The sequence below is a fragment of the Podarcis cretensis genome, assembly GCF_951804945.1.
Source record: "Podarcis cretensis genome assembly, chromosome: 6".
NCBI lineage: Eukaryota > Metazoa > Chordata > Lepidosauria > Squamata > Lacertidae > Podarcis > Podarcis cretensis.
The window spans coordinates 59,022,197-59,044,476 of record NC_137175.1 but is presented as its reverse complement, the minus strand read 5'-3'; the positions used below and the strand labels follow the sequence as shown (position 1 = coordinate 59,044,476).

Sequence of the window (22,280 nt, the reverse complement as noted above, 5' to 3'; positions counted from 1 at the left end):
GCTATCCGTGTGATCTTTTTTTCCATTGTAGAACAATATGTTTTTGTTGCAGTTGCTAGTACGCAGCATACTTGAAAAGGCACACACTCACTTCTTGCATGTGTATCTGTGTGGTCTGTTGTTTCTTTTTAAAACAAAAAAAAACCTGCAGAATTCTCCAAACAACATAAGTGGCATTAGCAATCCTCCCGGCACTCCACGAGATGATGGTGAACTGGGAGGCAACTTCCTCCATTCCTTCCAGAATGACAATGTGAGTCATCCTTACACCAACTCTTCATGCTAACCGGGGTTTGAATCACAGAGCCTGTTAGGCTCTTTCAAGCTATTTCTGGGAAGGAATCATTGATATGTGCAGAGAGGGGAGAGGGAGGGGGTGCTATGTGATCATAAAAGGGTGGGGGGAGGGAACCAGACATAGAGAAAAGGCAGCTTTGGAGCTGACAAAACTTGGAAAAGGTACACAGTATGGCATATTGAGATGTGACATACCTTTCAAAGACAAAAGGTATAAATGGTTCCAAACCGAGGCGATTAAAATAGAGAAAAGAAACCATGGTTTGCTTGTCTTGCTAAGCTATGATTTGCTTAGCTTAACTGTGCTTTGCTTGCATCTCTGAACCACCCACTCCAGCCAACTAATTATGGTTTGCCCATGGCCAACAAACCAGAATGTGAAACCATGGCTTTCAGCTGGCTTATGAAGCTATGCCTACAAAACAAGAGGCAGGAGCAGTCAGAAAATGAAGCCAACATTGGACAGCACAAGCCATGGTTACTTGACTCATTTGTGAGGGTCATCCTGGTTTGATCAGCAAGCCATGGGTTATTAAGTTGGACTACCCAGCAATGTAGTTACCACTTCAAAACATGATTACAATCAGCAGGCAAGCAGCAAATTAATATGTATGGCTTCCAAGCACTGTATATGTGAGTGAGTGAGATCACATCTGGCAGTCTACATGTCCATTTCATGCTGTTTCCATAACAGTGATTTCAGTGAATGTGAAGCATCTAAATAGAAGGATTCCTCCTGCTCACTAGAGGAAGGCCTCATCCTGCCCTCCTCCTTGTTCTGGAGTGTCATCTGGCGCTTTGGAGAAACTTTCCAGGGTGGGAGGGGGAGAGGAAGAATCTGCAATGGCTTCCCTCCTTTCCTCCTGTGAGGGGTCCTGTGGGGACAGAGTTCTACCCAGGAGTAGTCTCAGTTGATGGCTATTGCACCAGCCATGTACTGTATATCCATGTTTTGCATAGTAGCATATGCCAAAGACTGAGCCCTGCCCTGCCCTTCAGAATTCCCAGTCAAAATTTAGATGAGCAAAGGGGAAGGGCTAGGAAAGCTGCCTGCCTCCTTTAGTTGAATACGTCCATACAAGAGGTCCTAATGCTCCTGCGTTTCACTCCAGATGAGTTAGTTCTACCAGTGGTACTTCATTACATGCAGTGGCGCCTTGAAATGAAACACAGTATGTTTCCTATAAAAGACTGTAAACTGGCACTGTATTTATCATTATATACATTTGGGGGGGGGGATTTTTTTTTTAAATTGTGTTCTGCCACATACTGTTTAGGCTTTTTTTATTATTATTATACTCTCCTTTACCCCCCAGTTTGGCAAACTGTGGTTTGGGGAAATGGGAGCGATTATGTCCTGATAAATTAGTCTTTAGCATATTCTAGCCCTCCTGATTTATTGAAGCCAATTACGTTGCTTTATAGTTTTCATAAGCCCACATCTCTTTCATATCTCATTTCCTCAGCTTCCGCAACATTTAGCATTTTGGTCTTGTTCTTGCCTCACTCTAACACTGTGATTTCTCTCTTTCTCCGCCCCCTCCCTGTTTCCCTCCCAACCGCCCAGTATTCTCCCAGCATGACGATGAGTGTGTGATTTCCCTCCTCCCTCACCCCGCATCCTCTTCTCCAGGATAAAGAAAAAGTCGGCTGCCATTTGGAGGATCTCAAGAAATTATGCAAGAAGAGAATCTAGGTGTGTTTGGCAGGGAGACATGCAGAGAGCCGGGGGGAGACCCACCCCTGATTTTTAGTTTCATGCAATAAAAAGGCTGAACTTTTTATTCCATAAAACAATGAAGGACAAATCTTTAAAATATTTCAAGACATGACCAGATCCTTCTGCAGAAGAAGGGTTTATTCTATGTACATGACACTTTTTTGTTGATTTTTTTTTTTTTTTGGAAACAAAACAAAAGCCTCTAGCACCCGATTTCCAACCTCCTTTGCTTGATTATTCTTTTAAACCTGTTGTATGTTTGTGCTGTGCTACGCAAGGAAGCTAGTCTAGATATGAAATCTCATGTTGTCTCTGTAGCCATTTTAAAATAATTAATAAAACTGGAGAGTTTGGTTTTTATATATATAAATTGGTGGGTTTTGTTCGGAAGACCACTTCCTCCCTCTCCCCCCCCCCTCACCCCAACTTCTTTTTGTTTTGGTTGGTTTTTGTTCCCCCCCGCATTTGATGTTTTGCAGCACAAAACATTCTCCAGCAAGGAAGATCCAAGTGGAACAGATTTCTTCTGCCTCATTCTCAGTTGCGTAATGCAGCTTGGCCCCCTTGTAGGATCACATCCTCCAAAACTTTTAATTGTGATCTTGGTATCTGTGACTGTGGCATGCACTGTATTAGCCCCCTCCCTCCCTTGTCCTTCTCCCCAAATTACAAAGAAATGTTATTAACTCCCCTTTTGCAAAACTTTTAAAGTGTCAAAAATTCCTGGGGGGGTGGGTGGGTAGGTGGGGTTAGGGTACGTGGCATTTATTTTTTATGTTGGGGAGGTGTCGGTCCACCAGAATTGAAAGGGAAAGGGGTTAAAACTTGACCTGGGACACGAAAACTGTGAGCGCAAACTTCTTAACATTTGTTTTTTGTTTTAATGAAATGATGTGATCTTATTAGGGTTTCACTGTATATGCTCTGAAACTGGATGGAGATATTTTTAAGTAATTATTGTTGTTAAAATGTATACTTGCTATTCTGTAGGCTCTCTCTCTCTTACTCTGTAATTAAAAGCAAAATTAAAAAAAAAAAACCCTTACCTTCTCATGGTAGAGGTGACTACAGAAAAGCATACAATGTATAGTGAAACTCGCAAGTCTTGGGATCTCTGTACATTACTCCCTTGTAGCTGGTCTTTGTTTTATATAAAAAGAAGAAAAAACTTCACTTCTGATCTATGTATTTCATATTATGTAAAATATTATCTTCCCCTGGATTTACCTACCTTTGTGCGGATTCTTGAGAACATTGTATCTTGTTTCAGTGTTTTTTCTTACCTTGTAGTCTGGTTCTAAAATTAAGCGAGGGAAAAGAAAAGTAATTATTATACATTGTAGTTTGTGTACGATATTTGTTGATAATGTTTTATTAAAGGGATGTCTTTTTTCCGCACCCCTTAACGAAATGTTTTTTTTTGGTTTGTTTTTTTGGGGGGAAACATTGGCTTTTTATTATTCTGACTGAAAACAAAAACTATGTGAATTGACAAACTTTTTTAGTAGTACGATGACTTTTTTTAATGTTTGCCTTTTTCTTAGGCATTTTAATTGTGTTTTCTCTGTAGAAATATGATGGGGGGTGGGGTTGACAAATGGTTGGTCTCTCAGTCAAGAAAATATTTAAAAGCGGGGTGGCGGGGGGGATAAACCGGCAAACCAATTTGTCCCATTGCTAATGCAGCACCCTTTCTATTTTTTTTAAAGGATAACTGACAGGTTTCATTGTATTAAAGTGATAGCTAAATTATTGTCTTCATTGGTTCGGGGTGGTTTTTAAAAGATGAATCAAGACCCTCTCCTCTCCCTTTCCCCCCATGCTGTAATAAATATAAACATTTGATTTCAGTCGCTTGCTGTTTGTTACTGTCGTAGCAGCTGTCTTCTGACTCTCGTGCCTGCAGTGGTTCCAGAAGAGATGGCTTGGGGTGTAGTCTATGGTCATCGGCTGCGTCCGTTATTCTGAAGACACAGCTAACTGCTTGTCACAAAGGTTATAGGTGTGTTGGATTCAGCTCCTGCCGCCACATTCGTTTTTAAGACATTATTATCCTGTTCAGTCAATATTGAAAATACATAGGAAAAGTAGCTTGAGAACAGTACAATATCAGACAATGGAGGAACAGCAAATCCAGCTCTGCTATTAGACAGAGTGAGACAGCTGCCTCAGGTGGCAGATCTTTGGGGGCAGCAGCTCTCCAAGCTGTTTCCTTCTGTTGGAAGTAACCCAAACTCCTGCCCTTGAAAGAAGGACACTGTCCCATTGGCAGTGTTGAGATAATGAGATAATGAGCTGTTTGTGAACGTGGAGTAGAGTGCTTGTTTGTGTGTGCCATCTTGTCCTTTGCTTTAGGCAGAAAAACAGGCCATTCAAGATGGTGGCAGCAGTTCTAAAGCTCCTAGAAATAAGGGTTATAAGCAGAAAAACTACTGTGTGTTTTTAAAACAGCAAAAGTCCTCAGTGGTCCTTCCTGCTAGCTGCTCACAAGAAGCAGAAAATGAACCCGCAGTGGTGTTGAGTTTGACATCGTTCGCCCGAAAAGGCTTGCGCTGTTGTGATCTGTGAGGTATTGCTGTACCCATGTGATTGTCAGTGGAGGAAGCCTGGATTACTGCCTTCAGGGTGACATCGTCATACTTGTGGAAGAAGTTGCTATCTAAGGGTGTTGTGACCTACTTTTGCTCACCTCTGGGAGCTTTGGACTTCTCCAACAACACAGCTCCTTTCTCCACGGCAAGCCATTCCTGAAAAAGAGTTTCATTAAGCTGCTTTTGAAACGAAGGAAAATATACCAGCTCTTTGGGATTGCCTGTGGTATAGTTCTGCGAATCCTGGCCCAGGAATCTCTGTGCGGGATATTGTTTCAGCTATGCAAGTTGCAAATATATGCAGAAGGAAGGTTCCAGTCCTGCCTAGCCATACCTAATTATGTTGGTAGTTATTTTGTAGTACAGTGGTACCTTGGGTTACATACGCTTCAGGTTACATACGCATAAAGCCAGTGTGGTGTAGTGGTTAAGAGCGGTGGACTCGTAATCTGGTGAACCGGGTTCGCGTCTCCGCTCCTCCACATGCAGCTGCTGGGTGACCTTGGGCCAGTCACACTTCTTTGAAGTCTCTCAGCCCCACTCACCTCACAGAGTGTTTGTTGTGGGGGAGGAAGGGAAAGGAGAATGTTAGTCGCTTTGAGACTCCTTCGGGCAGTGATAAAGCGGGATATCAAATCCAAACTCTTCTTCTTCTACATACGCTTCAGGTTACAGACTCCGCTAACCCAGAAATAGTGTTTCAGGTTAAGAACTTTGCTTCAGGACAAGAACAGAAATTGTGCTCTGGCGGCACGGTGGCAGCAGGAGGCCCCATTAGCTAAAGTGGTGCTTCAGGTTAAGAACAGTTTCAGGTTAATAACAGACCTCCAGAATGAATTAAGTACTTAACCCGAGGTACCACTGTACATGGGAAAGCTGACAGAAGAAGAAAAATCCTTCCAGTTCACAAGAGTTCCACTACCTGGTCAGTTGAAGCTATTTTTTGCATAGGTGACTGGCTGTTTAGTCGCCCCCAGGCCTTTGCAGGGGAGATTGGGAAGAGGTCCCTCTAGCCATATGTGGTGCAGCAGGGGTGGGGGTGGGGACCCCAAGGGCTGCATCCTCTTCTGGGTCGCCTTCCAAAGAGCCACGTGGTAATGGTGGGTGAAGCCAGAGGAAAAAGTAGGTGGAGCAATGGGTGTGAACCTTTTTATACTGGGCTAGTTTCTACACACGCTCACACACAATTCTCTGTCGTCCATCAAAGCGAGCAGGAGATCAGAGTTCAAGGACACCTTCCAGCCAGGCATAACCACTCAAAAGGTTGTGAAGAAAGGCCAGAGGCTGCTGTGCCTACAGGTTGATGCTGGGGAGCAGATCCACCTCTATAGTGGGCTGCTCCCACAGCAGTTACTTCTCAGCTCACTTCTCTCGGGTGTGGAGAAACATTACGGAGATGAAGAGTAATTTTTGCAGCAGTGGTCTTTGCTATTCGTCTCATCGTGTGAGGAGGAAGTCCTTGTGCCGTTATAGTATGAGCACATCCAACAGCTGCTGGCCATCTGAGAACTATGGATGGTCCACATCAGGATTAGTTGGATAAGTAACACAGCACCCACCGTTCAAGCAACATAGTGGTGTGGTTGTACAAAACTCCATGCACTTTTGCAATCTTGTTTTGAAAGCAGTGTTGATCTTTCCACTTGCAGTTCAGAGCTCAGTCATGCAACCAGCAATGTGGAAAACTGCCCAGTGCATGTAACAAAAACCTGGGCAATGTCTTGCAGCACTAGAATTCATCTTAAGCAGCAGCTGCTAGTCATAGAATCTTAAAAGTTGGAAGGGACCCCAAGGGTCATCAAGCATCCATGACAAATGGCCATCCAACCTCTGCTTAAAAACCTGCAAGGAAGGACAGTCCACCACCTCTCGTGCGAGTCTTTTCCACTGCCAAACAGCTCTTACGTCAGAAAGTTTTTCTGGATGTTTAGTCTGAATCTCCTTGCTTGTAACTTGAAGCCATTGGTTCGAGTCGTACCCTCCAGAGCAGGAGAAAACAAGCTTGCTCCCCCTTCCATGTGACAGCCCTTAAAATATTTGAAAATGGCTTTATATCTACTCTCTTGTCTCCTCTTTTCCAGAAAAAACATACCTAGCTCCTTCAAGCTGTCCTCGTAAGGCTTGGTTTTCAGGTCCTTTATCATCTTGGTTGCCCTCCTCTGCACATGTTGCAGCTTGTCAACATCCTTCTTAAATTGTGGTGCCCAGAATTGGACACAGTATTCCAGGTGGGGGTCTGACCAAGGCAGAATAGAGTAGGACTATTACTTCCCTTGATGTGGACACTATACTTCTGTTGATGCAGCCTAGAATAGAATTCGCTTTTTTGCTGCTGCATCACACTGTTGACTCATGTTAAGCTTGTGGTCTACCAAGACCCCTAGATCATTTTCACATGTACTTCTAGTAAGTGAGGTGTCCCCCATCCTATATTTGTCTGGTTCTTCCAGCCTAAGTGCAGCCATCTGATTAAAAGCAGAAAAGGCCCGCAACACTCTGCTTCCTCCCTCCTGGTTCTCTAGCATAAGGACTCCCAGAATGGTCTGACTTCTCCCAAGTATTTTTTTTTTACACAGAGAGCAATACTGGGAGGAATTCAAAATGGTGCTAATTGCTCTTGTCAGCTCAGCTCAAAGCATTTTTGCTTGCCTGGTAGAAGAATCTCCTGCATGCTGTTCTGGTGATTCTCTCAGAAAAAACCTCCAGGGAATTTGGGGGGCATATGGTCCTGGCGTGCTCTGGTCCATGGGGTCACGAAGAGTAGGCACGACTAAATGACTAAACAACAACATGGGGGAGCAGCCCCATTGTACTAGCAGTAGACCTTGCATGGGCTTCCGCTAGCGAGACTCGCTGAATCCCGCCCTCCATGTATTACCTTTTCACATCTAAACAACACGGCACTTGGACTCAGCAAAACTTAAATCCTGATTCATCCCAGGGACAGGGAGCAAGGCAGTTGATGAATACTCGTGCAGTAGAGTTACAGCTTCTCTTGGGGCCAGCATTTCAAGTATTTTGCTCACAAGCTGTATGGAGGGCCTTCTTTTAAAATGTACCAAAATATTGCACTAAGCTGTGTTTCGCAAAATTTATTCATACATAATTTATTCTGATCCTATTAGGGATCAGAGAGGGACAAAGCATTTCAAGCTCTGGGCAGTATCTGACTACCTTGCTGGCTTGCTTGCGCAACAGAAGTCCCCACTCTCCCCACATCCTCCCTATATCTGTTCTGAGGCACGTGGAGAAAGGGATGGGGGAAGTTCTACTGCGCAAGCGAATACCACATTGCGATGGCAGCCTGCTGCACTTCTCTGCTTGTAAGATTTAAACAGGCATTGCCTGAGGACTATCAAGCCTATCTTTTTAACTACATGAGCGAAAAGTACCAAAAGACTGACATTTTCTGAGTGCTAAATACAATGCCCACTTCTGCATCCTATGCTTTGTAGTGATAAAACTGACGTGTGTTATCTAGGCATGCCACATGCATGAAGCCACTTTGTACATCTGTGGCATAATCCAGGGGTTCTCAAACTTCCTTCCCCCACAGCCCACCTGAGGTGTTTGAAAATGACCACGGCTCCCCACTCTCAAAATGGTGGTGCAAGGGCAGTGCCAGTCATGAAATGGAGACAGGTGGCTTTTTATATAATCAGCCAGCAATTACTGACATCATTTTCAGCTAAGAGCTAATCTAGCATTGGATACTCTGCCACTGCATTCTTTACCACTGTTTTCCTTGTGGCAAGGAGTTCCATAGCTCTGTCTTGCTCTGGAGCTATTAACAGCCTCTCCATTTTAGTCCGACTCTGCTTATTCAAAGGTTCTAAAAGGCATGTGTCCATCTCATCCCCACATGCATTTCAATGAATTTTTACCCATCTCTCATCCCATACCCCCCACCTTCCCTTCATGCTCGGCTTTGTACCTTATCCATCCCCCTCAGCTGCCAGGGTTTTTTTCATCCCTCCTCCCTGTTAATTAGACATTCACTACTTTCTACCTATGACATTTTTTCCAATAACATATCTTCAGTTTATTTTGATTAAATATTAATCTTTTGTTCCACTTTCTTATTTCTTTTAAGAACCCCTTCTGGCCCTTTCTCCTCACAGAAGGGAGACGTCTTCTCCTGCTCCAGCCCAATGCCTGTCTCAGCTGCCCCTTGTTATTGATGCTGGCATTGGTCAAACCAAAAGCCCATTGCATGGCTGATAAAAGTGGAGCCCAGCAGAATCTTGAGGGGCAGGTATGTTCTGTCTTCACCTCCCAGGTAAAGGCTATGGGAGTAAAGGGAGAATTGCCTGAGACCTTAGATTTGGTAGCTAATGCCTTTCTCCCTATTTCTCTCTAGATTTGGCCTCCACCAAACCATCAGCTTGCCTAAGGCTATCCCTGGGGCATGTTTGCCTATTTAGCACTTTGTGGAAGCCATAGAACTAGGATCCATTTAAACATGGTAGGCCATGGTTTTATATAGACACATACACATCCATCACAGCAAATTCCACTGACGGCTACAGATATTAACCATTTGCTTGTTATACTCCTGTCTTCCTCCAAATAACATAATAGCAGCTTGTCTAAATTTAAGATTAAATAGCAGGATTTGGACTTCGTATTTGTTCTGGTAACTGGAAGTGGTATTCGTATTTGTTCTGGTAACTGGAACTGTTACAGAAGACAGGCTTCCAATTATCTCATTACTGAAGATATGTCGTCCCCCCACAGCAGAAATGAAATGAAATGTATTAATCCAGCTGTTTCTTCAAAGTCCCCAGTTAAGAAAGCCAGATGACTTTAAATGGTTGGGTCTTCTGGCTTTTGTAGTAGTAGTAGTAGTAGTAGTAGTAGTAGTAGTAATATTATAATAATTTATTATTTATACCATCTGGCTGGGTAGCCACAAATGTTCTTCTCCCCTACAGTGGAAGCATTGTGGGGAGTTACAACTTAATATTCATTAGGATTATTAACCATAGGATCACATGCTTTGCTGACTTGCACTTTGACACTGTTTGTCCAGCCTTAAGCAATGGTTTGCTTAAGACTGGGCACCCGCAGAGACTATAGAAACGGCCCAAGAGATGTGATGTGCTGCTCCCCACAGCTGCTTTTTATTCTTCAAGCTGCTGACAGGCCCTAAGCCCTGCCTCAACCCTTGGACTACTTGCGAAGGCTAAATGCACTTGCAGGTGTTTTCAGTGAACCCCCAAGGCAGCTCTCCGATTCCTTTCTCTTAATCTCTTAATCCAGGACCACCGGTTCAGTGGTCCTAGGGGAGCCACTCATTGGTTCTGCTGCTCTCTTGCACTTTCATTTGTACGCAGCATCTCCTTTGTACCAGCCAGCGTGCAGCTGTTGGAATTGCCACCGGCCAGCTGTTCAGCAGGGTCCCTATGGCCAATCCTGCATCTTGCCAGCGCTCTTGTAGCTGTTGCTCTCCTTGCTTCCTTCTGTAATAGTTTGGGATGAGGTTGTTTAAGTCATTAACAAACAAAGAGAATGGATTTAAAGTTATCCCAATTCTCCACCTCTACCCCACCGTAGTAAAAGCTATACACTTCAAACTTTTTTTTTAAAAAAAAGTGTCATCAGAAATCTGACTTTACATTCCTTCCTACGATATAAATTGCAGAATTTTTTAATGTAATGTTTTGCTGTGAAACTGGGAATTTTGTTTAGATCCATTTTTGCAGTGAAGGTGTTTGCTGGGTTTTAGAATACTTTAGCTAAAGCATTAGAAGTTTATAGTATGCAAACCTGCTGGTTTATGGTTCTAGAGCATACGGAATAACAAATATTGCTTGGTCATAACACTGGCTGCAAATTAAGGTAGCTATTCTGATGTGTGGGTGGTGGTGGTGGGAATTATACATCATGAATGTCTATTATTTGGTTATGCTAATTCTATTTCAGATCACCCAGGGGGATCATTGTCCTCAGTCTAGCGCTGGACTACAAATGGTAGGTGGCAAGAGCCTGTCCCAAGCTGGCCTTAGATGAGATAAAAACGAAACGCCAATTGTGCAATGCGTTCATTTCCCATTTTCCTTTTTCCCTGTTAGGGAGTACAGGAAGAATGTGTGCAACTGAAGTCTAAGATTGAGTTGTTTGTGGGCACATGCAAACCCCTGGTAGAGCTATTAGCACAGCCTGCAGAGTTTGATTTCATACTAGCTTCACATCAAGGGAACATGCTGTTTTAAGAAACAATTCTCCCCTTGAACAGCATACAGGCTTCATCATGCACTGTGTTTTATCTGAGCCATGCATACCTGTTGAAACAGTTCAGACAAAGAGATCAACGAGTGGGAGCAACTTCAAAAGCCTATCACAAACACTCTGGCAGGTCCCTGGGGCCTAGCCTTAGAATTGTCACCGTAGTATAGAAACTGTAGGAGGAGAGAGCATTTGTCTGTGCTCATAACAGAGGGAAACAAGAGGGTGGAAAGGCGTGTTGAGAATACAGATTGTTCCTGGTGGTTTTGTTGATGCGTTTTCTTTTCATATCTAAGAGACACAAACCGCTCAGCCAGGTCTCCCTGTATAGCACTAGGTCTTGTGTAGCCATTGTCTGATGGCTTGCTCGCTGTGGCTGAGGAGCTGCCGAGTGCTACCATCGTGGTAGCTGAAAATCTCTGGTATCGGATAGCTCCCCTGCATCACAAGTCAGTTCTACATCTGTCAAAATCCATCCAGTCCTGAAGTGGCAAAGAGATGCCAGTTTTGAGGGCCTGTGGCGTGTTAAGATGATGTATCCAGCATCACAAAGGCAATTGCTGTTGACATCCCTAGCAAGACCTGACAGTAACATGTTGGAAAGCCTCCTGCAGCTAGTATATTATTAGCTACATAAAGATGAGGTTGTAAAATAGATTTTCTCCTCAGTTCTATGCAAATAATAAAATTCAACCAAGCCGAAAAGAATTTTCTGTTTCTTGGACAAGCACAATTAATTAAGAAGCTCACAATGTTTCAGTTGGAAATATTTTTTTCTACAACTAGCTTTCCTGTAAGCAGAATTGCTTTGTCAAAGTTTTGCTGCTTCTTGCTTGATCAGAAGCAAACTGCAGCTATGCAGTAGGGTGGTGCAACCTCTCTTGCTTAGAGAGCTCTGTCCCTTTTGGATGCATGCCATTATCTTTTCAAAAGATTTACATTCTTCTACAGAAAAGATGGGGAATGTGCCAGCAGATGCAGCACAGTAACATGGCAAGCCTCTACATCCTGTTGTTTCCTCTTACCCCCATAAGAACTTCTCAGGAGCTGACTGGTCCCCTCTTTCCCAGTGACCAACCAAAAGCCTCTGGCTAGACCTTAAGCATATGAAAGCAGTCCTCTCTACTGCTGTTACTCACTAGCAACTTGTCCTTGGAGGCATTTGAACCTAGAGCAGAGCTTTTCAAACTCTGTCTCACAACACGTTAGTGTGTCAGCTGCAATGTGTAGGTGTGTCGTGTGAATGCTCCCTGCGTTCCCCAAGGGGCTGGAAAGGGGTTAGTTTAACCTCCAGTTTGCCAGCAAAACTGAATTACCGTAGTCGCAAAATGATGCATGTCTAAAATGTTTGTCACCAAGAATAAAAGTTTGGGAAGCTCTGACCTAGAGATTGCCTATAGCCACCATCATCATCACCACTAGTAATTGTTCACAGAGTTATTCTACAGTGGTCTGTCTAATCTTTTAAAGCCATCTAAGTTAGCGCTTTTTGCATCTTGTCAACGAATTCCAAAAGTTATTCTTTATGAGAAGAATGTTCTTTTGTCTGTCCTGGACCAACTGCTAATGGGTCTCTTTGCTGAATCCCGATAAGCAGGAAACTATCCACTTTCTCCCCACCAAGCACAAATCTTACATATTTTTTTTCATGAAAGGACCCCAAATGCTAGATCCAATCATTTGTTGGGAACATGTTTCATCTTTAGCAGCACTGTGGTTGTACTTTGTTAAGCTCAAAAATATAATTCAGCTGGTAACTGCATATCAATGCAGATATGGAGAGCTCTACTTTTTTCTTCCCTCCAACAAGAGGACCATTCACTTATTCTCGCTCTCAGTGTCCTGGGGAAACCCAGCCCGATGGGAGGGGTATAAATAGTAATAATGTTGTTGTTGTTACCAACCAGTTACCCATCCATGAGGACTTGTCATTTTATCCCATAGCAGTGAAGTTTGCTCAGGAATCTACTGAAGAACTATCTGTGGCAGAAACCATGTTGATTCTTAAATGATCTTTTAATAATGCTCTCTACCAGTTGACCTGGCCCTGATGATAAGCTAACTAACTTCCAATTTGCATGATCCTGCTCCCTTTTTAAAAGTGCTACATTAGACTATAGTAGCAAATAGCTAATGCCATCTAACTTTACAAGAACATTGAGAGTCAACATGGCGCTCTCCAGATGTTGCAGACTACTATTTCTATCAGCCCTAGCCAGAGTGACTAATGGTTAGGGAAGGTGGGAAGTACAGTGCACAACAACTACCCTTTCCCAAGCACTTCATTTCTTGGCCACTCTTGAGTTCTTTACACTCCCTCCCTGGAAGTTCAGGCACAAGTCTCTGTCCTACATCTTCCACTGTTGACTATATGCAGTGAAGTTATTCAATTTTGCTGCTTTAATCACTCTTCACCCATTTGTTTTCTAGCAACCCAAATAGCTTTGTTCAGTTTCCTGCTTCTGATGAATTTTAGAGATTTTTTTAAAAAAACTTTGTCTCACTTAATTTATTGTCAAGTTAGATTTGAGAAAGTTAGATTCCTTTTCTAAAGGAAGCTTGCTTTTTTAAAAAAAACAACTTCCTGAATGTATCAATGACACAGACCTCTTTATAGACATCATAATATACATCACACTACTATTGGTATACATCCTTGGTGTGTGTATCATTATGGTCTAAAAATGAACCTTCAAAACATTTGAGAGATTTGATATTCTTAAATCTCAACTAGTTCTCTCATTGTTTAGAATTCTTCCTCTGCAACTAAGACACTATATACTGTACTTGTTTGGAATAACAACTTTCAGCTTGGCTGTTTGAAGCCCTAGAATGTCACCTACTGCCTAATGACTGAACAAATGCAACTGAAGATGTTTCGTAAAAATGCATTACTTGATGGCTGCCATCCCAGAACTTGTATTAATATTGTCACTCAACCTAAGTTGGGGTGTTTTTGGCGAGGGGGTGGGGATGAGCTGCTATGAGGATGAAAGACAGGATTATGGCCCAAGTATAGTTAGCCTTAAGTGCAGAACTAGATTTTGCTTTCCATTCTTTCTTGTAAAAGTAGAACACTGGCACTTAATTATTCAAAATGAACGCCAATATTAAGGTGTTAAATGTTCTGACAGCAGATTGAAACAATATTATTTACATGTGACTTTTATATATAAAGAAACTTTATTTTTTAAAAATAACCCTTAACTGCACAGTAAGCATATGCATTACAGGAGGAAACAAAGGCAGAGCTCTGCTCACACGACACCATGCAAGTACAATGCCAGGAACTTCTTGAATGTGTCTGGTTGATAGCCATGTATTCCAGCTGGAATCTGTAGGGGGAAAATTTTGGATTTTCAATGTCTGTAATACACATTAATACAGTGATACATTTCACTGTGCTCAAATACCAAGTTTATTCTCATCCTGTCCCTTCCCTGAAACAAAGGAAAGGAAGCAATTTCTTGAAGAGGATATAAAAAGGATTCAAACAACTTAAGGTTTTGTGTTTTGTTTTGTTTTACTTTTGGATATCCTGAAGAGATGTTGTCAGAACCAGGCTCTAATCAGCCAACATGCCCTTGAGTATGGCATTATCGTTAAGGCATCTGTGCATGCCTGTTACGATGTTACGTGTACTTTTACAATGATACACACTGGTCATTTCTGCTTGTAATGCACTCTAAGTAATCACATGGGTGCTGGGCATGAAGCACCTCAGTGCTACTGAGAGTCTAACTTAATGATGTTCAGGATGCCCCCTATTCTAGTTTCAGAGAATTAATATGTTGCCTTTTAGTCTCCAAGCTTTTCTGTCTAAACTATAAAGCTAGACCAAGTTCCTGCGGCAGCAAGTCATTCTACCTTCATCAACATACCCGGACAACTTTCTTCTTGATTACTGGACGACTCCTGAAATCCTCATACAGAAGATGATCTGCATCCATCCAGGCCAGGTTTTTAACACCATTGCTAGAGTCTAGATCTGTTGTATTCAACTGGAACACCAGGAAATGGAAGTGTTGGCCATCTGTAGCCACAGTCTGCACAACAATGGGGTTCTCCAGGACCCTGGGCTCATCCTGGAAATCGGCATGAGAGGGAAGTGTGAAATAAGAAGCCATAGGATAAGCTCCGTTGGTCAAGAGAAATGCTGTACAGTATTAAAAAGAAGAATACTGCCTATTTTATAACTAGGTGAAACCGTGAATGGGTTCAATTCTTAATTTGTTAATGAAATAAAGATAAAAAGGCACACAGTGTGGCTGTATCAGAGGTGGTTAACTTGTGGCCCTCCAGGTGCAGTTGCACTGCAATTCCCATCATCCTTACCAGCGGAGTCCAACCACCCTTAATGAGCTACAGATTCCCCCATCCCTGATTTACTCTTAAGCTTTGCCACCCGAATGTACTTGAAAACATGTAAAGTTGTCTGTCCACATGTGGATAACTGGGGATAGAAGGTAGCGCAGGAAAGGGTCACAATGGATGGTAGACAGCAGCGCAAACATCTGGCCAGGAAAACATTTTGAGTTGATAAGACAGGCTAGCAAGACAGAGAACTACAATTATGTCTGATTTTAGTTTGGGGGAAGAAGTGGCACCTACTTGGAGGGTTTGCCAGAGGCCAAGCCAAACCTCAACAAAAGCTGCAGGACTTGAGGACAATCTGACAGCTCTCCATGCTCATAAGTTCAAATACCAACTATCAACTAAAAAAAGCTGCTTCAATCCCATTGGGCTTTTTCCCTCTTCTGTTCAGGTACCAGACATTTACCAGACTATTATTTATTCAGTATTTTATATGAGAAACTCATGTTGAATAGAGTACCATGACGCCCACAACTGACCTAGAATTCAACCAAGGCTTTTCAGCTAGACTCCTGGATGACAAGGACCATACAATTTAGCAACAAGAATTTGTTTTCCTACATCATAGTCAGTCCCCAACAATCCCCCACTCCCTGTGCACAGCAGAAATGGAAAGTGCCAGCTTTTTTTTGGGGGGGGGGGTTTAATGCAACTTATGGATCACAATACCACAGTGTCCTAGCACTGCCAAAACACCAACTCAGAAATACACCAAGCTTCCATGTGGATTTGCCCATGGAAAGTTAGAGAGCAAAGCACAGAAAGAGGAGCTTCAGAAAACTTTTGCCTCTAAGTTAGGAACAGCAGCTAGCGTGGTGACCATTAATGGAATGATTGGACAAATAGAAGCAACTAACTGCCATCTCCTAATTTCGACAGCATATGCCATAGTTTTTCTACAAAAATCTTAATACTCACCCCATATAGCTCCTTTGCTTTGGCCAGAGCATTCCCAAAAGCAAACACTATCATTTTTGCCTGAAGCTGTGGTGGCCTCATTTTACGTACTCTGTCATACTGAGCAATGTACACAGTGTGAGGATAAGGATATGGGTACCCTTCTCGGAAACCTAAAGCACAAATCAGGTGATAGTTAGAACTATTTCACAACTCATTGCTCAAGAAGAAGACAATTTCTAAAGTGCAATTAAGAAACCTGACATTTTAGTGTATTGACTTCAACCCCCTATTCTCACATATGCCATCTGATACAATCTCATCCATAACAAATTAACTTCTGTGAAAATGATTTTTTTTCTTAATCCTCCAAGCTCTAGGAAATTCACCTGTATCATTTTTTATGTCATATGCATGAACTTCTTGAAGGTCAATTGTAGGCAAAACAGGGTAGAAGGTTTCTAAAGTGTGGTTTTCAGTGGCTAATATCTCATCTTTGGAGGCTATAGGCCGTAGAAGGTTCGTTGCATTCAAAATCTTCCCGTGGGGACCACGAACCTGAAGTAGAACAGATTCTGTAAAGGAAACAGTGGACTGTAAATAGATCCTTCCTCACTAGAACTATGCTGAAGCTATCGGCTGACCCATATAAATACCATTCCGAAAATGCTCTTGTAATCCACTAGCACAGGGGGCAATCTCCTTTTCTGTTTGGACAGCAGGTACTAGCACTCTCCTATTCATGCTTCCTCCCATGTTGAACAAAAGAAGACCTTCACCACTTCCCATGAATATGCATAGCTAAATCTACAAGTCATCATTGAGTGATTGTGGATACTTCCCATATACTTACTTAGGGGAGCTTACTGTTGTATTCTTGGAACCATCAGTTTCCAGAAAATGTAATGGCACGCCCTTGGCTAGGAAGGGAACCTAGGCTAGTGTGGATGTCAATGAAACATGGTATATTTTCTATAAAGGGTTTCTGCCCTCCAAGACTGAGAGCAAGTGGAATCAGTCACTACAGGGACCGGGTAGATGGTCAGCAGATCAAGCTAAGGAAATCAATTGGTTCATGGCCAAAATTAAGATATTTTTCGATCAAGCGCTATTATTTTCAGGAACACAAGTCCCAAATGCTTTGAGAACATAAACTACCAATACATATTTTACAGAAATGTCCTGTTAAAGATTCAGCATTTATATCAAATGTGCACATTTTTCAAGTTTACAGTAAAGAACAGTCCCCTCTAATTTCAGGAGAGCTATAAAAGCCGTTTTGTTACAGCAGCACAGCTCTAACAAATAATGTTACTTGTACAACACTGGCTCTATAGTAGGGGTAGGAAACTTGTGACCTGCCAGATGTTGTCAGGACTCCCATCAGTTCCCAACCAGGCTGGCCAACAGTGGGGGATAATGGGAATTAGCTCTATGGGATTTTCTCTATCCTTCTACTTATTCCCTTTTTGTTAACCTACAGAAAAAGGCTCATGACATAGAAGATCTTGTGATTTTACCTCAAGGGCACTCTTTCTGATGCTAAGCTATGGACCTTATAATCTTTCTACAGAACCTTCCTTATAAACAAAATACTTATTTTGACTTGTTTCTTAGAATCCCACACATTTCCTCCAATCTGGATCCCAAGATGGCTTACAAAAAAAGATAGATATATAAAAACTACAAACAGAATCCAAATAATAAATAAATAAATATCACCAATAAAATTCCATAAGCTTCAGAGCAAACAGATCATATGCCTTTATTTCTTAATGGTGAGGGCTGACCATATTTCCCCAAGGAGGAGCCACCACTGCCCTGTCCCACCACCCTCCACAGGGGTGTGGCCATAAGCAGGGCTTCTCCAGCTGACCTTAAGGCAATATGGTGGACAGTACAGGGAGAGGTGTTCTTTTAGACAATTCTACTGGGATAAAGAGACATACCTCGTTCCCATGCAGCTGCCACTCTGGAGTCTTGAGCAAACATTCTTTTACCCAATAAGGGGAATTTGGCTGTCATCGTCCTGCATAAGTGAAGCAAGTCTTCTAAAAGTACAGGGCTTCAGAACAAAAATAAATAAATAACTGGACATTAATTTGTAAGTATTATAACATTTGCAATTGGCTAAAGGCATGCACGTTCAGGCTCAAATGTGTGTTACACTTCACACTATGTTTCCAACCAGTGTTCAGAATTTGCTATGTGTATTTTGCACCTGACTATTGGCCACTTGTGACTAAGTGAAGATGTTAGGTGCCATCCTGGTGCCCAGACATCGCCCTCATCAGGCGGTGGATGCCTGGGGATCCTCGGATCTGGACTGTTTCCACACACTAGCAACATATCCTGTAGAATTCTACCCATTATATTTTATCTGCACAATCAGAATGAATTTCAGAAACCAAAAAGTTTTATTAAAAAATACAACTTTTGAGTCGTCTGCCCCCCAAATGGCAACTAGACATTCCGTTTTGGCAAACGGAACGCTGGTTTAAGGAGTCATTTGGTGCCTAGCTTATGTATCTGAGTTTCTAACACTGTTCCCAACCACCCACGTTGAGCTGGAAGGTCTGCAGCAGGCTCCTACTCACCCTCACTTGCATGTGAGTGGAAATTCCCTGTACTTGAACACGTTAATGGTCAGGGACTAGGGGGAGTGCTATGCACGCAAATACACTGAAGACCATTCATGTGTTCAGCCAAATGCCTTAACACAACTTCAAATTATAGTTACAGTTAATTATACATAGGATAGTACACCAGGTATTCATTATTAAGAATGCCAGGAATCAATAATTAAGCCAATCAGTGTTACCGGCAATCATCTGGAAACAATATTGTGCAAAGGCATAAGCAGAGCTACATTAAAATAGTTCTGTGCAAAAGGTAACTCAAATTCTATGGCAAGCCTCCTTTTGCATAATTTATTCTACTTCTAGTCATGGGCGATGACTGGAGGTGCGAATGCAGGTGGAGAGAGTTAATTTTTATTATTAGATATTAGATATTTATCAGCAGTAGGTTCAAAACAGTAATTTCTTCTTACAAGGTGTAATTAATTTATGGAATCCATTGCCATTAAGACCACTAGCCAAATTAATGAAGGCTAGGTTAGGTCTATCAGCAGCTATTGGCAAGGCAAGGGAAGCAGGCTAGATCCCTATCTCCCCCACCCCTCCAATCACCAAATTTGACAGGCAGGAGCAGTGGCAGCACTTTGAAGCCCCAATGATCCACCATGCTCTCTGCATGCACTGGTGATCAGATGTGCTTGCACAGAACCAGTGGTCTTTAAAGGGGTCTCTGCAAGCACCTAAGATCAGCTGCTTGTTGAAACTTGAAAAGAGCCACGCAGGCTTTGCAGGAGCTGCCAATGATGAAAATCAGTAGAGCCTGCAACCCCCTTTTTTGGCACAGTCACATCTTTACTGACCAATAGGACAAGTAGACATAGCTTGGCTAAAAGTCTTGCAGGGCAAATGGAGAGGCTAAACTCAGTCTTAAGCCAACTGGCTTAAGAAAACCTCCCGATTCATAGCCAATGTACCTCCAAAGCTAGTTGCTGGGGGAGTGGCATTCCCTTTATGCTGAGTTTGTGAGCTTCCCAGAGGCATCTGATTGGCCAGAGTAAATAGCAGGACATTGGACTAGTTGGATTTTGGGTGTGATCTTCTTATGTCCTTAAGTATGGTTAATAACCTACACTACTGCCCTATAGGTTCTGAATGTTTTAGCAGTCATTCCTCAATCTTTCTTAGCCAGTCACTAGAAACTCATTTTAAACACATGTTAAGATTCTAAAGTGAATTCTGCACTTATACAGAATCAAAGAACATACACAACCTTATCCATAAGCTGTTCTCATTCAGAGCAAAGGTGCAGAAGTAATTATTCTTCAAATCCCTCCTTAATACACAGATTTTCTATGAAGCCTTTGGCACAACCCCCTCAATGCTTAACTGTAACAAACCCAACTGCATGCAACCAAAATCATCATCCATTCCTCTCTCCCCTTCCTCTGTTGCTTCCCCATGTCAGATTTTTGACTGTATGCTAAATAGGGCAGAAACCTGTCCTTATGTACTCTGTAGAACACCTCACACACATCTGAGGTGCAGTAATAAAGTAAACTTCCTAGTTTTTAATTTAAACACATACAAAGGCCAAGAGTACAGAATCAGTCTGCATGGAACATCTCATGACAGTTCCCCAAACACTTGATAGTGAAAGCATGCTTTTTCTGAATTAAAACTGGACAGCACATTTGATTCTTACAGCCCCAAAAGTTGACTTTTTAGGGTGTATGGAAAACTAACTGCCTGTATCTCTGCATGAATCACTGCTCTGCAAGGAGGCATAAACTGATCCAGGCTATTACTTCTGCTGTATTTGTCACCACAGTTTGCTAACTGCCTTATTAAAAGAATAAAATATATAAGCTGTTATGACAATTTCAGAAATGGTCCCAAACAATGGAACAACAAAAAAGGAAACTTGAGCCAAAGACTTACCAATAGGTTTCTTTAGGTACATCCTCCTCACTGCTACCCCAGAGGCGTGCATGATAAATGGCATTCTGGACTCTCTCATCCTGGTTTTCACATTGATTAGCTGGGTCATTGATTATGCTAAGTATTCGCGGAGGTAAACCTTGTGTCAGCTTTGTCTTGGTTAGCCACAATGCTTGCTTTACACCTTCAAGTAAAATAATATATTACCAGTGAGCATCTTTAGTACTGCACCTTGCACTTCAATCACTCTTACACAAGAACAAGGACTTTTCCACCATTCTTTTTAAGATTTGGAGCGGGGCGGGGGAGCTATTCTAGAGACAAAATGGAGCAGAAAACCAAGACCACCTTATAAATGCTGCATGCATTGCAGTTAATTACTTAACAAAACCTGGACAAGTATAGATAAGTTGGCACAATGTGGCCCAACAAGTTTGTGTCCATTAATTTGCAGTTCCTGCCTTCTTATAACTACCACCTTTAACAGTATTTATGCTTTCCAAATACTGGGCTTTTCTTTGCAAATAACGATTACGATGCTGGGCAAGATAAAGCAAGTAACAAATTTATTAAATAATTTTACATTGGGGCAGCTGCCAGAGAGAAGAACCATGTGACTGTGCTAGCCTCCTAGGCTGGCCCCTGTCACCTGCTCTGCTCCAATGTGGAGTGCTTCTGGGAAAGGCCTGCTCTTTAGCAAGAACAAGACAGCCAGCAGTGCCACATCAGCGAGGAGACAGCTTGCCACCTAGGAAGCCAAAATCTCCATAAAGGCAGAGCTATAGAACTGTGCCATTAAAAACTTGTACATAAGCTCCCTTTCCCCTCACGTGCTGTTGCTGTATGCCTTTTTTTAAACTGAGACTGTCCACTCTGAGAGCCTTTTCTAAGCTGCAGGACTGGGTGTCCATGCCATTAATTGAGTGCTCCTCGAATGCCTGATCTGCATAACCCAAGCTGAGCTTGTCACTTCGCAGGCACCAACCTCTGGCCGGTCTCTTCCTTTCACCGCCCCCTGCATCGCCTGCACTCGAGGACTCCCTCAGAGCCCAAGCCATCCTGACACCAAACACCCCGAAGCTGGCCAGTCGTCCTCGCCCACCGCCCACCAGCCTCGGCCAGCGCGGGCCCCGCAGGCAGCCCTCACCTTCCAGCATGCGAGTGCGCTGGTGGAAAACGTAGCAGGGCCGCTGCTTGTAAGTGGGCATCTCCTCCAGGCGGGGGCCGCCGTCGTGCCAGGGGTCGTGCCACCCGCGCTCCCACCTGGGGTGACGGGGCTTGGCCAGCCAAGGCACGCGGTGCAGCTTCCCCTCGTACGTCACCACGTCGAGCTCGGGAAGCTGCTCCCGCACCGGAGGCACTTTGCGTAAGTACCAAGGCAACGGCGCGCCCGGCGGCGGCCCGCGCACCGTCCACGGGGTGCGGGGCAGCGGCTCCCGAGGATACTTCGGCCCGTAGGTGAATTTGGCGCGGCGCTGCCCGCAGAGCGCCCAGCACTGCGCCCGCTGGGCGGGCAGCCGTACGGCCAGCATCGCTGCCTCCACTCCACGTCGCCGAGTCCCCTCACAGACACCTCACCGCCCGCTGGCGGCGGCAGCCATTTTCTTTCCGCCTCCGAAGCGCATGCCGGGTAGAGGGGCGGGGCTATGTTGTGAT

At 43.3% G+C, this 22,280-nt stretch overlaps 3 protein-coding genes across 7 annotated transcripts in view; 2 read left to right on the top strand and 1 right to left on the bottom strand.

Annotated features, from left to right (window-relative positions):
- The window catches only part of SSBP3 (single stranded DNA binding protein 3), a 171,820-nt gene extending 167,953 nt beyond the window's left edge, over positions 1-3,867 (top strand). For all 5 annotated transcript variants that reach the window (XM_079980759.1, XM_079980761.1, XM_079980762.1 and 2 more), the window contains 2 exons: positions 152-253; positions 1,865-3,867. In XM_079980759.1, coding sequence (XP_079836885.1) covers positions 152-253; positions 1,865-1,894 — 132 coding nt within the window. In that variant the 3' untranslated portion in view covers positions 1,895-3,867. The remainder of the gene's footprint in view (positions 1-151; positions 254-1,864) is intronic.
- Positions 1-22,280, top strand: part of CYB5RL (cytochrome b5 reductase like) — a 93,494-nt gene that overhangs the window by 58,232 nt on the left and 12,982 nt on the right. The window lies entirely within an intron of this gene.
- Positions 13,801-22,234, bottom strand: MRPL37 (mitochondrial ribosomal protein L37). Its single transcript, XM_079980753.1, has 7 exons — positions 21,772-22,234; positions 20,625-20,808; positions 18,057-18,172; positions 16,497-16,682; positions 16,129-16,280; positions 14,718-14,921; positions 13,801-14,171 (listed from the first exon to the last, which is right to left on the bottom strand). The coding sequence occupies exons 1-7, from the start codon at positions 22,154-22,156 to the stop codon at positions 14,094-14,096; spliced, it is 1,305 nt and encodes a 434-aa protein (XP_079836879.1). The 5' UTR covers positions 22,157-22,234; the 3' UTR covers positions 13,801-14,093.

What these genes read in the sequence shown, in the direction of transcription:
- MRPL37 (XM_079980753.1), bottom strand. Translation starts at nt 22,156, where the DNA reads ATGCTGGCCGTACGGCTGCCCGCCCAGCGGGCGCAGTGCTGGGCGCTC. An exon ending in GCGCACTCGCATGCTGGAAG is followed by an intron (nt 20,809 to 21,771) that starts GTGAGGGCTGCC and finishes TTTTACTTGAAG; the next exon opens with GTGTAAAGCAAGCATTGTGG. An exon ending in GTACCTAAAGAAACCTATTG is followed by an intron (nt 18,173 to 20,624) that starts GTAAGTCTTTGG and finishes TTTGTTCTGAAG; the next exon opens with CCCTGTACTTTTAGAAGACT.